Raw genomic sequence first — 12,390 nt, forward strand, 5'->3', positions numbered from 1 at the left:
ACAGTATGCTGTATGAACTAGCTTAATTATTTAACTGAGATGCACTCGAGATGCACTCGAGCTTACTGATCATTTTGTTTCCAACATTTCATCAAGGTTTGCTTATCACCATATATTAATAATTATACTAAAGTGTAGAGATGTTCCATTCACCTAATTGTGGAGTTCATCCTCTGGTTTTTCCAGACAATTTATGTTTTAATGTTTCTAGTTCATATAATTTCGATATAATTCGAGAATATTTCGTTGGGAAGGTCTGATAATTGACAGGGATTCTAGATTCTACTTTTTGAAAGTAATGATGATGTCAAAGTATTGCACAGCGGTATTAGTTTTGATATGCAGTGCCCTAACTTCTTAAAGTAAATGCAGTGCTTGTTCACAAACTGTGGCTGCTCACATCCTGCACTGGTTTCGGCTTTCAATTCCAAAAAGTGTAAGTGATGGGAATCAGATTTTCTCTTCTTATTTATTGTGTTTGTTACCCGGAGAAACTTCATTATTATTATTAATAATACCCCATGTGTGAGCCTTGTTTTGCCAAAAGGGGATGCAGTAGATGTTCGTTAGACTATGGTGTAATCTAAGTATTTGCTTATGGTATGGCTAAATATTTGATAATGTCATTTATTTGGCTTTAGGAGCTCCCACCGTATGTGGCTGGAAGAGAGGATTGTTGGTGGGGACATGATTGTCGAACTCAACATCATAATTTGGACCATGCTCGAAAGCTGAATCACGTTTGCGAGCCAACTCGAAGGGCTCGTAGCTAAACCAGCCTATAAGATCGGAGATAGTGTTAAAAGGCTTGTTCAATGATCCTGAAATATGATTTATTTTTAAGAAGATACCATATATATCTTATATACTGGTATTCGTATCATGGTATTTATGCTATATATTGCTGTTCATTCTATCATTGATAAGTAGCTGTGCAAACTCCAGATTATACCTCTCTGGCTGAGGTCAGTTTCTTGTTTATTGTCAGCGAAGGCTGGTATTTTGGAACACTGATTTATTTGATTCCAAAACAAATCTCGTTTACGTATTCATTTTTCTACCATTTTAGATATCATATTTGGAAATGTTTTTTGTTGGTTTGTTTGTTTTTGTTTTTTTTTTTTCTTAATACCTCTATGCAATGCATATAAATTGCAATGATGTGTCCTGAAACAGGATTTTTTCCGGCATTCCTTACCAAGATTACACTGGTTTTTCTTTTCAGCCCCCACATTAATTTGTAATCACCATTCTCATGGAAGAGCGTAAAGGGATTTATGTCAAATTTAAATATAAATGAGAAAATTATTATGGTTTTGGCTTGGGGTTAAGTGCGCTGTGAAAGTTTCTTAAATTCTGAGATGGTAGGGGAACTAAATTTAAAAAGCGGCACTGTAAGTATTATATTGCGGTAGATTACCTGTTTTGAAGATCTTCCATTTAAGTTTTTACAAAATTATATTTCAATGTTAAAGAAGTATATGCAATCAGAATCCGGCCTTATCACCCTCACCCTTTTATTTTTGTATTTTATTTTATTTTGCCACTATTTTTTATTTTTTTATTTTTTGGGGTGTTTTCCTAATCAGAATCCGGCCTTATCACCCTCACCTTTTTATTTTTGTATTTTATTTTATTTTGCCACTATTTTTTATTTTTTGGGGTGTTTTCTTAGTATTACTTAAAATTGGGATTGGAATTATAGGTTTGATTTTTCAGTTTGCGTTTATCTAAGCATTCAAAATTTCAATTTAAATAATAAAAAATCACAAATTTGCTAGAAATTATGTCACTAGATTCTGACAAAATAAAACTGAAAGTGTGGCGCTCTCTCTCTCTCTCTATATATATGTTAATTTAGGTAATAATGGTATGTTTGATGCTTGCAACAATTACTTCAATGTCCTTTTAGTAGCCCAATGATAATTTCCTCTTAAATTTCCAATAGCAATAACATTAACCATTCATATTGACAGTAACTGTAGATAGAACATAAACAATAAACTGTAGAACACAAGCCAATACAAGAGAACACAAAAATTTGGCTCAAGTCAAGGAAAAACCCTAAGAAGGGGAAATCCCTTGATCAATCCTTCTTATTATTAAATATCAAATGTTTAGCAGAAAGAGAATATCCAATCAAGTACAATGATACAAAGTCAAAGTCAAGGTTGACTTTCCAAATAGATGATCCAATGTCACTACCCTTAGTCAAATAAATATCCCAATCAAAATTTGCAATTATGCTCTCAATCAACAAAAGTCAAACAACCCTAACTAGAAAGTAAATAGTGGTCAATGTTGTTTTTCCACAATCTTGGGTCTAAGATAGCATCTTAGAATCTCTGAAGCTACCAAACCAAGAATCACAATGATACTACTTTGCACAATGGAATATAAACAACACTAAACCTACTAGTGCACAAAATATGGACAATTTTTACAATTTTCAACCTAACTTCGTTATATTAATCAACATATAATACAACAATTTAGGGCTCCCGTACCAGGGATAATGGCCCTCATACATCCACTGATACAAGACACAAAATTAGGGCTTGGTGTTAGACAACCTATCTGCCCATATAGGATCCTATGACCATCTGGATGTCGCATGCTCTCTTAGCCCCTCTCGGTCGTACCCTGTACCTACTCGGTCTTTCGACTCCTGATCTGCAGCACTACCTCTATCAACGATCCAAGTCCATCTAACCACTGAACCTCGGATCTCTAATCTACTCACTAGTGGATCGTTCGTCTATCAATGCATCAATACATCGAGACTCCTGTTGGGTTGTTCACAACTCCACTTATGAACAACTCTCAATCTGCCCATTGTTGCTCTTCAACTACTCAGGGACTTCAGTCCACTATGGTCTTCCTTCGTTGCTCTAATGAAGATCAACATAGGGGAGGGCTACCACCTGTCACTGCAAGATGTCCATCAACCACAATGAACACGGGCTAGGAGGACTGCCCATCATCTACTATAGAATTCCTTCTCCACACACAAGTCTAGGGCTTCTCAACTGCTCCTATACTTGGTCAACCCTTGAGCTCAACAACTGCCACTTTGGCAAGTACTTTTGTCCATCAAAGTGTTGCACACTAGGCTCTAACTTGGGCACATCACGCTATCCTCCATCAGACCATAAATGGCCAATCTCTATCCACACTTGATCCACTCTCACACTACCCTCCAACAGTCCATGAGTGACCAATTCTCGTTGTAGCATCTGCTCTAGTTAGGGCATCAAACCATTTAGGAGACCCTTACACATGATTGTCAACATACTTCTCAGTATGTCCTCTCCTAAGACAACCATCCACATAGCATCCAATCATCAACAAAGTGACATCTACAGCTCACTTACCCTAGGGTGAGGCTACTTCTCAACTTACCCTACAACAATTATGTACAAACCAACAATGTAGAACGGTCCCAATCACATGGAAGAACCTTTGTCTTAAATACGCTCAGACTTGGGCATATGCGGTCTAGAGAGAGGGCCTTCTCCAAGGCCTCACGTCCTCCAAACAACCACCCTAACCTACTGCTATGGCAATGTCTTCCCGTGGTCTTTATGACAAAGATACACCACATAAATTATGCACAAAAATACACTTCAAAACATACCTTTCTTCACTTCTAGACTGATGTATATTGTTTTCACCTTGGCTACTAGGTTTGGCCTTTGTAACAGTCCTTGTTAAGCCCTTCCATTCAACGCGTAAGACCTTATATAGTTGCAACCTTCCTTTTAGGCTTGCTTCTCCAACTCGTTGTCCCTAGGGTTAATTCCCAACCCCAAAACTCACCAACCAACCCTCTGTTTACTCTAGAACAAGCCTTGGTCCCCTTGCTGTAGCAGTTGCTACCCTAAATCACTGGAAGGTAGCCCTAAAACATGTCACAAACAACCCAGGTCTTCTTCACACAACTTGGCCTCTGCATCCTCCTTGAATCTGCTCGACTGTCTAGAGAAAAACATACCCAAATTGTCTCCTCCCACTTTCACTCAAGCTCCAAGGTCTGCGGCCATCACAGAAGTATCCTCTCCAAAAAATGCGAGTTCCTGTGTTCCTAGATCCTTACCAAATGACTCCAACATCACTTCTTTTTATACTTTTTTAAGGCCTCCATCGAACTGCCCTTTGAGGGCTTGACAACCTGTCATAGTCTTATTAACATCAGCGCGACCTTGACCTTGTGCCATCATGCCCACACCCAACATTAAAAAATTCATTACTCCATTTGTATAACTTAGAATTGGAGTATTTTTGATGCGTTAGAATCATCCTGAAGTGCATTATCATCCTGATCCATCACTTATTGAAATCTCATCACGGATCCACACCCACATTATTGGGTGAAAAGCCCATAGGTTTGGGTTTCATGCCCACAAGGTATTTTGTGGTGCTCCAACATCCAACCTCTCGATCCTCAGGGCTTGGAGTACCTCCCAAGCTACACAAATCAACACTCCCTCTTAGCGAGGGAGGTACTTCCAAGACTAGGAAGTAACTATCATTTTTCGGTGACACTAACCCATTTAGTGCCCATCACTGCAGCATGCTCTGTAGAATGAACCCAACAATCTCGATAGTATCTCTACCTAATCACATCTGAACCTAAAGATCCAAAACCTCCATAGGGCTGCTCCCTTCGAGGCTAGATTCCCTCTGAGCCTACATGATCTCCAATGGCTCAATCCTACAAGCACTCACCCACCTGGATCAAATACTGTTGTGCAAATCCCTCCAGTCGCGGATGTTCAACACCACGATCCGATGAAGACTCTAGCCTTCCAATTTGTAGTCCATCACATGAAGCCATATTGATCAACGATTCTCGTTTAATTCGAAGAAACCCTTGAGTTGTCCCAACCATCCATGGCAAGTCAAAGGAAGTCCACGATCAGTGACTTTCCCTGCAACAAATTGTTGTTTACCAGGCTCACCACCAATCCACCAAAATTCCCAGTCCATCTCACCATGTAGCCTATTGAGACCACATGTCCATGTGTTTAGTTGAACAGTCTGCTCCATGATCTAGACACCGACAACTTCCTCTGAGTTGCTTTGTTGTGCACACTTTGATTCACTGTCTCTCAAAGTAGCTCAGATACGCTTTGATACCATGTTGATTTTCCACGATATTGGGTCGATGATAGAATCTTAGAATCTCTTATGCTACCAAACCAAGAATCACAAGGATACTGTTTTGCACAACGGAATATAAACAATAGCAAATCAACTAGTGCACAAAATATGGACAACTTTTTACAATTTTCAACTCAACATCATTATATTAATCAACATATAATACAATAGTCTAGGGCTCCCGTACTAGGGGTAATGGCCTCATACATCCACTAATACAGGACACAAAACTAGGGCTTGATATCATACAACTAATCTTCCCATACAAGATACTTTGACCATCTGGCTGTCGCATGCTCTCTTAGCCCCTTGGTCGTACCCTGTACCTAACCGGTCCTTCGGCTCTCGATATGCCACATTGCCTTTATCAGCGATCCAAGTCCATTTGACCAATGTGCCTTAACTCTTTAATTTTCTCACTAATTGATCATTCGTCCATCAATGCATCAATACATTGAGACTCTTGTTGAGTTGTTCACAACTCCACTTGTGAACAACTATCAATCTTCTCACTGTTACTCCTCAACTACTTAGGGATTTTAGCCCACTATGCTCTTCCTACGCTTCTCTAATGAAGACCAACGTAGGGCATGGATGGCTGCCACTTATCACTGTAAGATGTCCATCACCCACAATGAACATGAGCTAGGAGGATTGCCCATCATCTTCTGAAGAAGTCCTTCTCCAAAAACAAGTTTAGGGCTTCTCAACTACTCCTCTAGTTCATCAACGCTTGAGCTCAACAACTGCCACTCTAGCGACTACTTTTGTCCATCAAAGTGTTGCACATTGGGCTCCAACTTGGGAACTATCACACGTCCTCCTGCAGAGCATAAATGCCAATCACTATCCACAGTTGGTCCACTCTTATGCTACCCTCCAACCGTCCACAAGTGACCAATCCTCATTGTAGCATCTGCTCCTAGTTAGGGCATCCAATCATCTAGGAGACCCTTACACATGGCTTCCAACAAACTTCTCAATATGTCCTCTCCTAGGACACCCATCCACATAACATCCAATCATCAACAAGGTGACATCTACAACTCACTGTTGATGTCTCCTTGACCTCAATTTCTGCGCATTCTAGAAGACTGGTTAGCGCACACCACCAGCCCTAACCCACTGTTCTAAACTTGTGTGAGCTTCTCCCTTAGGCTGCTCCTTTTCACGGCCCAATTATAGGCAACAAACATTGCTCTAGTGTGGATGCTTCTCCACTTACCCTATAGCAATTTTGTACCAACCAACAATGTAAAACAACCACAATCACATGGAAGAACCTCTGTCCTAACTGCCCTTAGACCTGGGCATATGCAGTGTAAAGAGAGGGCCTTCTCCTAGCCCTCACGTCGTCCAAATAACCACCCTAACCTACTGCTGTAGCAACCTCTTCTTGCGGTCTTTATGACAGAGATACACCAAACAAATTATGCACAAAAATACATTTCAAAACATACCTTCCTTCACTTTTGGATTGATGTATATTGTTGTCACCTTTGTTGCTTGGTTAGGGCTTCCTAACAATGCTTGTTAAGCCCTTCCAATCAGCACCTAAGGCCTTCTACACACGTGGCCTTCCCTTTTAGGCTTATTGCTCCAACTTATTATCCCTAGGGCTAATTTCCAGCCCCAAAACTCACCAACTAATCCTCTGTTTACTCCAGAAAAAGCCCGGGTCCCCTTGTTGTAGCAGTCACTCCCCTAAATCACAGGAAGGCAACTCTAAAACATGTCACAAAAAACCCAGATCTTCTTCACATAACTCGGCCTCTGCATCCTCCTTGAAATTGCTCAGTTGTCTAGAGAAAAATAGAACCAAACTGTCTCCTCCCACCTTTGCTCAAGCTCCAAGGTCTGTGGCCATCACAAAAGTATCCTCTCCAAAAAATGTGAGTTCACCTTCTTGTTTTCCTAGATCCTTACCAAATGACTCTAACATCACTTATTTTTATTCTTTTTCTAACGGCTCCATCGAATTACCCTTTGAGGGCTTGACAACCTGTCACAAGGCTTATTAACATCAAATTGACCTTGAGCTTGTGTCATCATGTCCACATCCAATATTCAAAAATTCATAATTCCATTTCTACAACTCGAAATCAGATGATTTTTGATGTATCAGAATCGTCTCAACGTGCACTATCATCCTCATCCCTCACTTGTCAAGGTATCGTCATTGATCCACATCCACATGCTTGGGTTTCATGCCCACAAGTGCTTTTGTGGTGCTCCAACCTCCAACCTCTCGATCCTTGAGGCTTGGAGTACCTTCCAAGCTACAAAAATCAGCACTCAACGTAGCAGTTAAAGTGTCCTCTTTGAGCTCAGTCAAGGTCAATTAATTCAACCTTCCTTGGAGGTCAACCAACAACAAAATCATTCAACAAAGGTGCAGTGAAACTCGGTGAACCATCAACAAAAGTAGTCTACAAAGGAGCAATTAAAATCAATCAACCAGAAAGTCAACCTTGCGGTTAAATAATCAATGTAGGCCTATAGTTAATGCAGATCAACCTGCCCAGATTTCCTTGAATTCTGTGCCCAGCAACTCGGCCCTCCAATATGGAACTTTTGGTGGTAAAAAAAGTCAAACCAATGAGGGAAACTCTGTCAAATAAGGTCAAATGGTCTTGCTACAAAAACTCAACCCAAACAGTGAATCGTGATATGTTTTTACCTTGAAGTGTCTTCCCATTAGGTAAGGTTTCCATTGCTTTAGTGCATGTAGTATTGCCAACATTTCCTTCTCAAAGATAGGTTTGTGTAAATACTTTCTCTTGATTGGATGACTTTCAAAAGAATTGTGTTTTCTTTCTTGCATTAAAGCAACACCAATTCCATTTCCTGAGGCATCACATTTCACAATAAAGGTTTTTGTGAAGTCTGGTGTATCTAAGACCAATTCTTGGCACATTTCATCTTTAAGATGTTCAAATGCCTTAGATGCTTTTGGAGTCTAAGAAAATGCATCATTAGTCAGTAATGTTGTTAGAGGCACTGCTATTTTCACATAATTATTAAGAAACTTGCGACAGTACCCTATCAACCCGAGAAATCCTCAAAAATGCTTTAGGGTTGTGGGTATTTTCTATTCCTTAATGGCTTTAATTGTGTTAGGGTCTACCTTAACACCCTCATGAGATACAATATGACCCAAATATTCCACCTCATGTATTCCAAAGAAATATTTGGAGGTATTTGCATATAATTGTTTCTCCTTCAATAGTTTAAGCAACCTTTCAACATGTTGAACATGATCTTTCCAAGACTTGTTGTAGATTAGTATATCATAAAAAAATACTAATCTACAAAAAAAAAAAAAATAATTAATTAATTAATTAATTAAATTAATCTGTCAGCCGACCTCTCATCAAAAAATTGTTTTTCAAAAATTGAGAGCCGACCTTGTTCTTTTCTCTCCCCATTACTATTTAAAACCCTAAAGCAACTCTTCTTCTATCAAGCATTCAAGTTGTCTTGATGATGGATCCCGGTTGGGATTTGAAACGTTGGCAAAAAATGGTTCTTACTGTGGATTCTCCGGTGACTAAGTCGAAAATACTAACAAATTTTTTCTAAGAAAGGGTTTGAAAATGGAATTCATTAGACCTTGAAATGTGGAATGTGCATTAGTAAGGTTAAAAGGCATGACAAAAAATTCTTAATGACCTTAATGAGTTTTGAATGATGTTTTTGGAATGGCTTTAGTCTTCATTCTAATTTGATGATATCTTAAAAGAAGATCCAGCTTGGTGAAGTGAATTGCTCCATGTAATTCATCAATGACAGTAATGAGAAATTTATCTTTAATAATGATCTTGTTGAGCTCCCTATAATTCGGGCACATATGCCATGATCCATCCTTCTTATTCACCAATACTACTAGAGAAGATAAAGAACTTTGACTATGTTGAATTATACCGACCTTTATCATTTTTGCAACCATGTGTTCAATTTCACTCTTTTAGGCATGAGGATATTTGTAAGGCATGATGTTTGGAGAAACACTTCTTGGAATCAAGTGAATTAGAATTATCATAATCATGAATAGGTGAGAGGCTTTTGGGAGTCTCAAATACCCTCGAATGATTGTCCAAGACTTTTTGGAGATCTTGAGAAATAGATGATTTCGATGTTTGAACCTCTAGTGAGCATAATTGTGCAATGATGCCTCATTGTTCTTTCTTTAAAATCTTTGTCATGTCATTAGAGTTGATCATCTCCCTCGGTTTCTCTGTGATACCCCTTAATTCAATTTCCTTTTCTTCCCAAAAAAATTCAAGAAAAGTTCTTGAAAATTGAAGTTATTGCCCCGAAATATTGTAACCATTGGAATCCTAGTACAACATCAACACCATCCATTCGAAGGGAAAGAATTGGACTATTCAATACATATTCCACCATGGTTAGCTTTTATATTATGGCACTTTCCAAAGAAATTTATAGTTCCTCCATTTGCAACCATCACTTGAAACTTTGGTGCTGGATATATAAAGCAATTCAATTCCTTGGTTATTTTACAATGAATAAAATTATGGGTACTCCCTGAATCAATCATCTCTATTGAATTTTTTCTTCTTGATAGATCGTTATATATTTAGATTTTGAGGAGTGGTAATTCTTGCCAATGCATTACAAGATATGGTCGGATTCATTTCTTCTTTCTTTGGGGTTGATTCCTGGTGTACATCCTCTTCTTTTGATGTTGCTTGTTCTTTTTCTTTCTCCTCTTCACAATCTATGTAAAATAATTTCTTCTCAGCACACTTATGACATTTAGTGTATTTTTTATCACAATTGTAAGCCCCTTTTCTCTTTTTTACTCCAATTGTTGTGGTGTCAACCTTGTAGGTTGCAGAAGGCCTTGAAGCAACACTTCCATCTCTATAGTTGTGAGTGGTATATTTTATTGTTGCCATAATTTTTCTTTAAATTTAACTTTCCACCTTGAATGCCTTCTCCAATGAATCAGGTTCCCAAAGGAAAACTTCATGTTGGATGTTATCCTTTAAAGTTCCTATGAATACATTAATCCTATGATCCTTTGGAATATCAGTTACCCTGATATTCAATTTTTGGAAATCCTCAATGTGCTCCGCCATTGAACACTTTTGTTTGGTATTTATCAATTAGCTAAGGAAGGTGTTGCTCTTTGTATCTTCATCATGTGGAATCATTTCCTCTGTAAAAATTGACTAAGTGAAAAGTGGTTTACGAGAAAAAATCCATCAATACCATAAAAACTGATTGGGTTCTAAATTTAAAGATGCAATGTGTATCTTTTGTGTGTGTTGCACATCATGTAGATTAAAATATTTCTCCATCTGTAGTATCCATTTTACTAGATCCTTGCCATCAAACTTCTTCATATCGGTCTTTGGAATGTGGTTAGTCTTCAATCCAAAGGTAGAGTCTCTAAAATCATGATTATCATTCATTCTGTTCTCATCATGAATTTTATGGAATACCTTTTCACCATTAAGAAGCATTTATTTTAGAAACTCTGTCAAACCTTCCTTTAAACCTTCAATCTGTACTTTTGATCCATCCTTCAAACCTTCCATATCTACTTTTAATCCATCCTTAAAACCTTCTATGCATGCTTTAAAACCATTCTTCAAACCATCCACCTTAGCTTCCATTTTATTTTTGTTTACTCTTTGCGAGAGAAAAAATTGTTGCACTGGTCACGTAAGTTTGATATATCATGTTGCATATCTTCCTCTTCTTCATGTGTGATAGTAGAGATTTCCAGTTTCTTACTGGGAGTATCCATTTTTTTTTATTTTTATTTATTTATTTATTTTTTTTAATTTTTTTTTCCGAGGCATATTGGAACCAAATAATGATATATATGCTTTACTATGCCCTTTGAATTACTTCAGACTATTTTTTCAAACAAAATTTATGCAAATTTTAAAAAATACACCTTTTTCTTCTTTATTTTTGGAGCTTGATATTGAAACTGTAATATCTCTAAATTTTCGGCCTCCCAAGCTCTGAAATTCAATCCTATGGTAGCAATCTGAGTTTTCTTCCCAATGCCACAAGTCATACCAAGATTGGAGTTTTCAATACAAAGTTATGCCACATCTCCCATGATGCCCTGATTATGGACTAGGTTAGTAGAGAAAACTTGTATGGGATGCCACATGTCACTGTTTCAAACTTTCGCCCTGAAATTGATACAAGAGAAACTACAGTCAGTGTAATTTCAGTCACTTTTTACAGAATTCAAATCTGGTATTTGAGAAGAAAGCTATGACAATTTTCCCTAGGTCACATGTTTGAGATTGAATTTTGGAGCATGCAAAAACCCTAACATCTTCGAACCATATCTGAGAAGATATAATGGGCATATTATCACTCAAACTAGTAGGGGATCTAAAGGGGATCCCTAAAGGGAAAATGTTAGGGCAAGGGTAACAAATGAAGACTTAGCCATTAGGGGATTTGTGAGGTCTAAAATGGGTCTCCTAAGAAAAATGTACAACCAAAATAAAATTTATAAGAACCAATAGCATTCAAGATGATGATGTCAACCATGGGGATAATTCACTATTTTTGGAGTAAAAAAGTACAAAGATTAAAAAATAATAAAATAACAAAACTACTTTTTCAACTCGTATTTTCAACTTATCTCCCTAATTTTTTACTCAAATTTCGAGCGGGAGTACTCATTGGATGCAAAATTTAATTCCTCATCCAAGGAGTACCCATGTTGCATACTTTCTATGGATCCTACTATACAAAAAATGAGAAATACATGAAAAAACATGATTGCAATCATGTTTTTCATGTATTTCTCACTTTTTTGTATAGCAAGGTCCATCGAAAGTATGCAACATGGGTACTCCTTGGATGATGAATCAAATTCTACATCCAGCGAGTGTTTCCACTCGAAATTTGAGTAAACCCATACAAAGATAAGTTGAAAATACGAGTTGAAAAAATAATTGCCTTTTTTTTCTCTTAAATTTGATGATGTAATGTAATGTTATTTTATTATTTCCATTATTATTTTATAATTTCCTTAGGAGGCCCATTTTAGACCTCAAAAATCCCCTAATACCAGTATCAGCTTAGCTAAGGTTCCATACTAGGTGTAAAATCCCCTAATGCCACTATCACTTTAGCTAAGGCTCCCTACTATTTACAAACTTCCACTGATGGGAGGAGACTCGGTATATTATGGAATCACTAATGAAGGATAAATCAATGAGT

General features: G+C 37.7%; 1 protein-coding gene across 2 annotated transcripts in view; it reads left to right on the forward strand.

The window, feature by feature from the left end:
• The window catches only part of LOC149212926 (uncharacterized), a 261,965-nt gene extending 260,907 nt beyond the window's left edge, over nt 1–1,058 (forward strand). For both annotated transcript variants that reach the window (XM_089391933.1, XM_089391932.1), the window contains 2 exons: nt 373–436; nt 642–1,058. In XM_089391933.1, coding sequence (XP_089248059.1) covers nt 373–436; nt 642–735 — 158 coding nt within the window. In that variant the 3' untranslated portion in view covers nt 736–1,058. The remainder of the gene's footprint in view (nt 1–372; nt 437–641) is intronic.
• The last annotated feature ends 11,332 nt before the right edge of the window (nt 1,059–12,390 follow it).

Source organism: Pinus tabuliformis, chromosome 1_1 (assembly GCF_031772625.1).
Source record: "Pinus tabuliformis cultivar Carrire ecotype Pingquan chromosome 1_1, CPIR1, whole genome shotgun sequence".
Lineage (NCBI taxonomy): Eukaryota > Viridiplantae > Streptophyta > Pinopsida > Pinales > Pinaceae > Pinus > Pinus tabuliformis.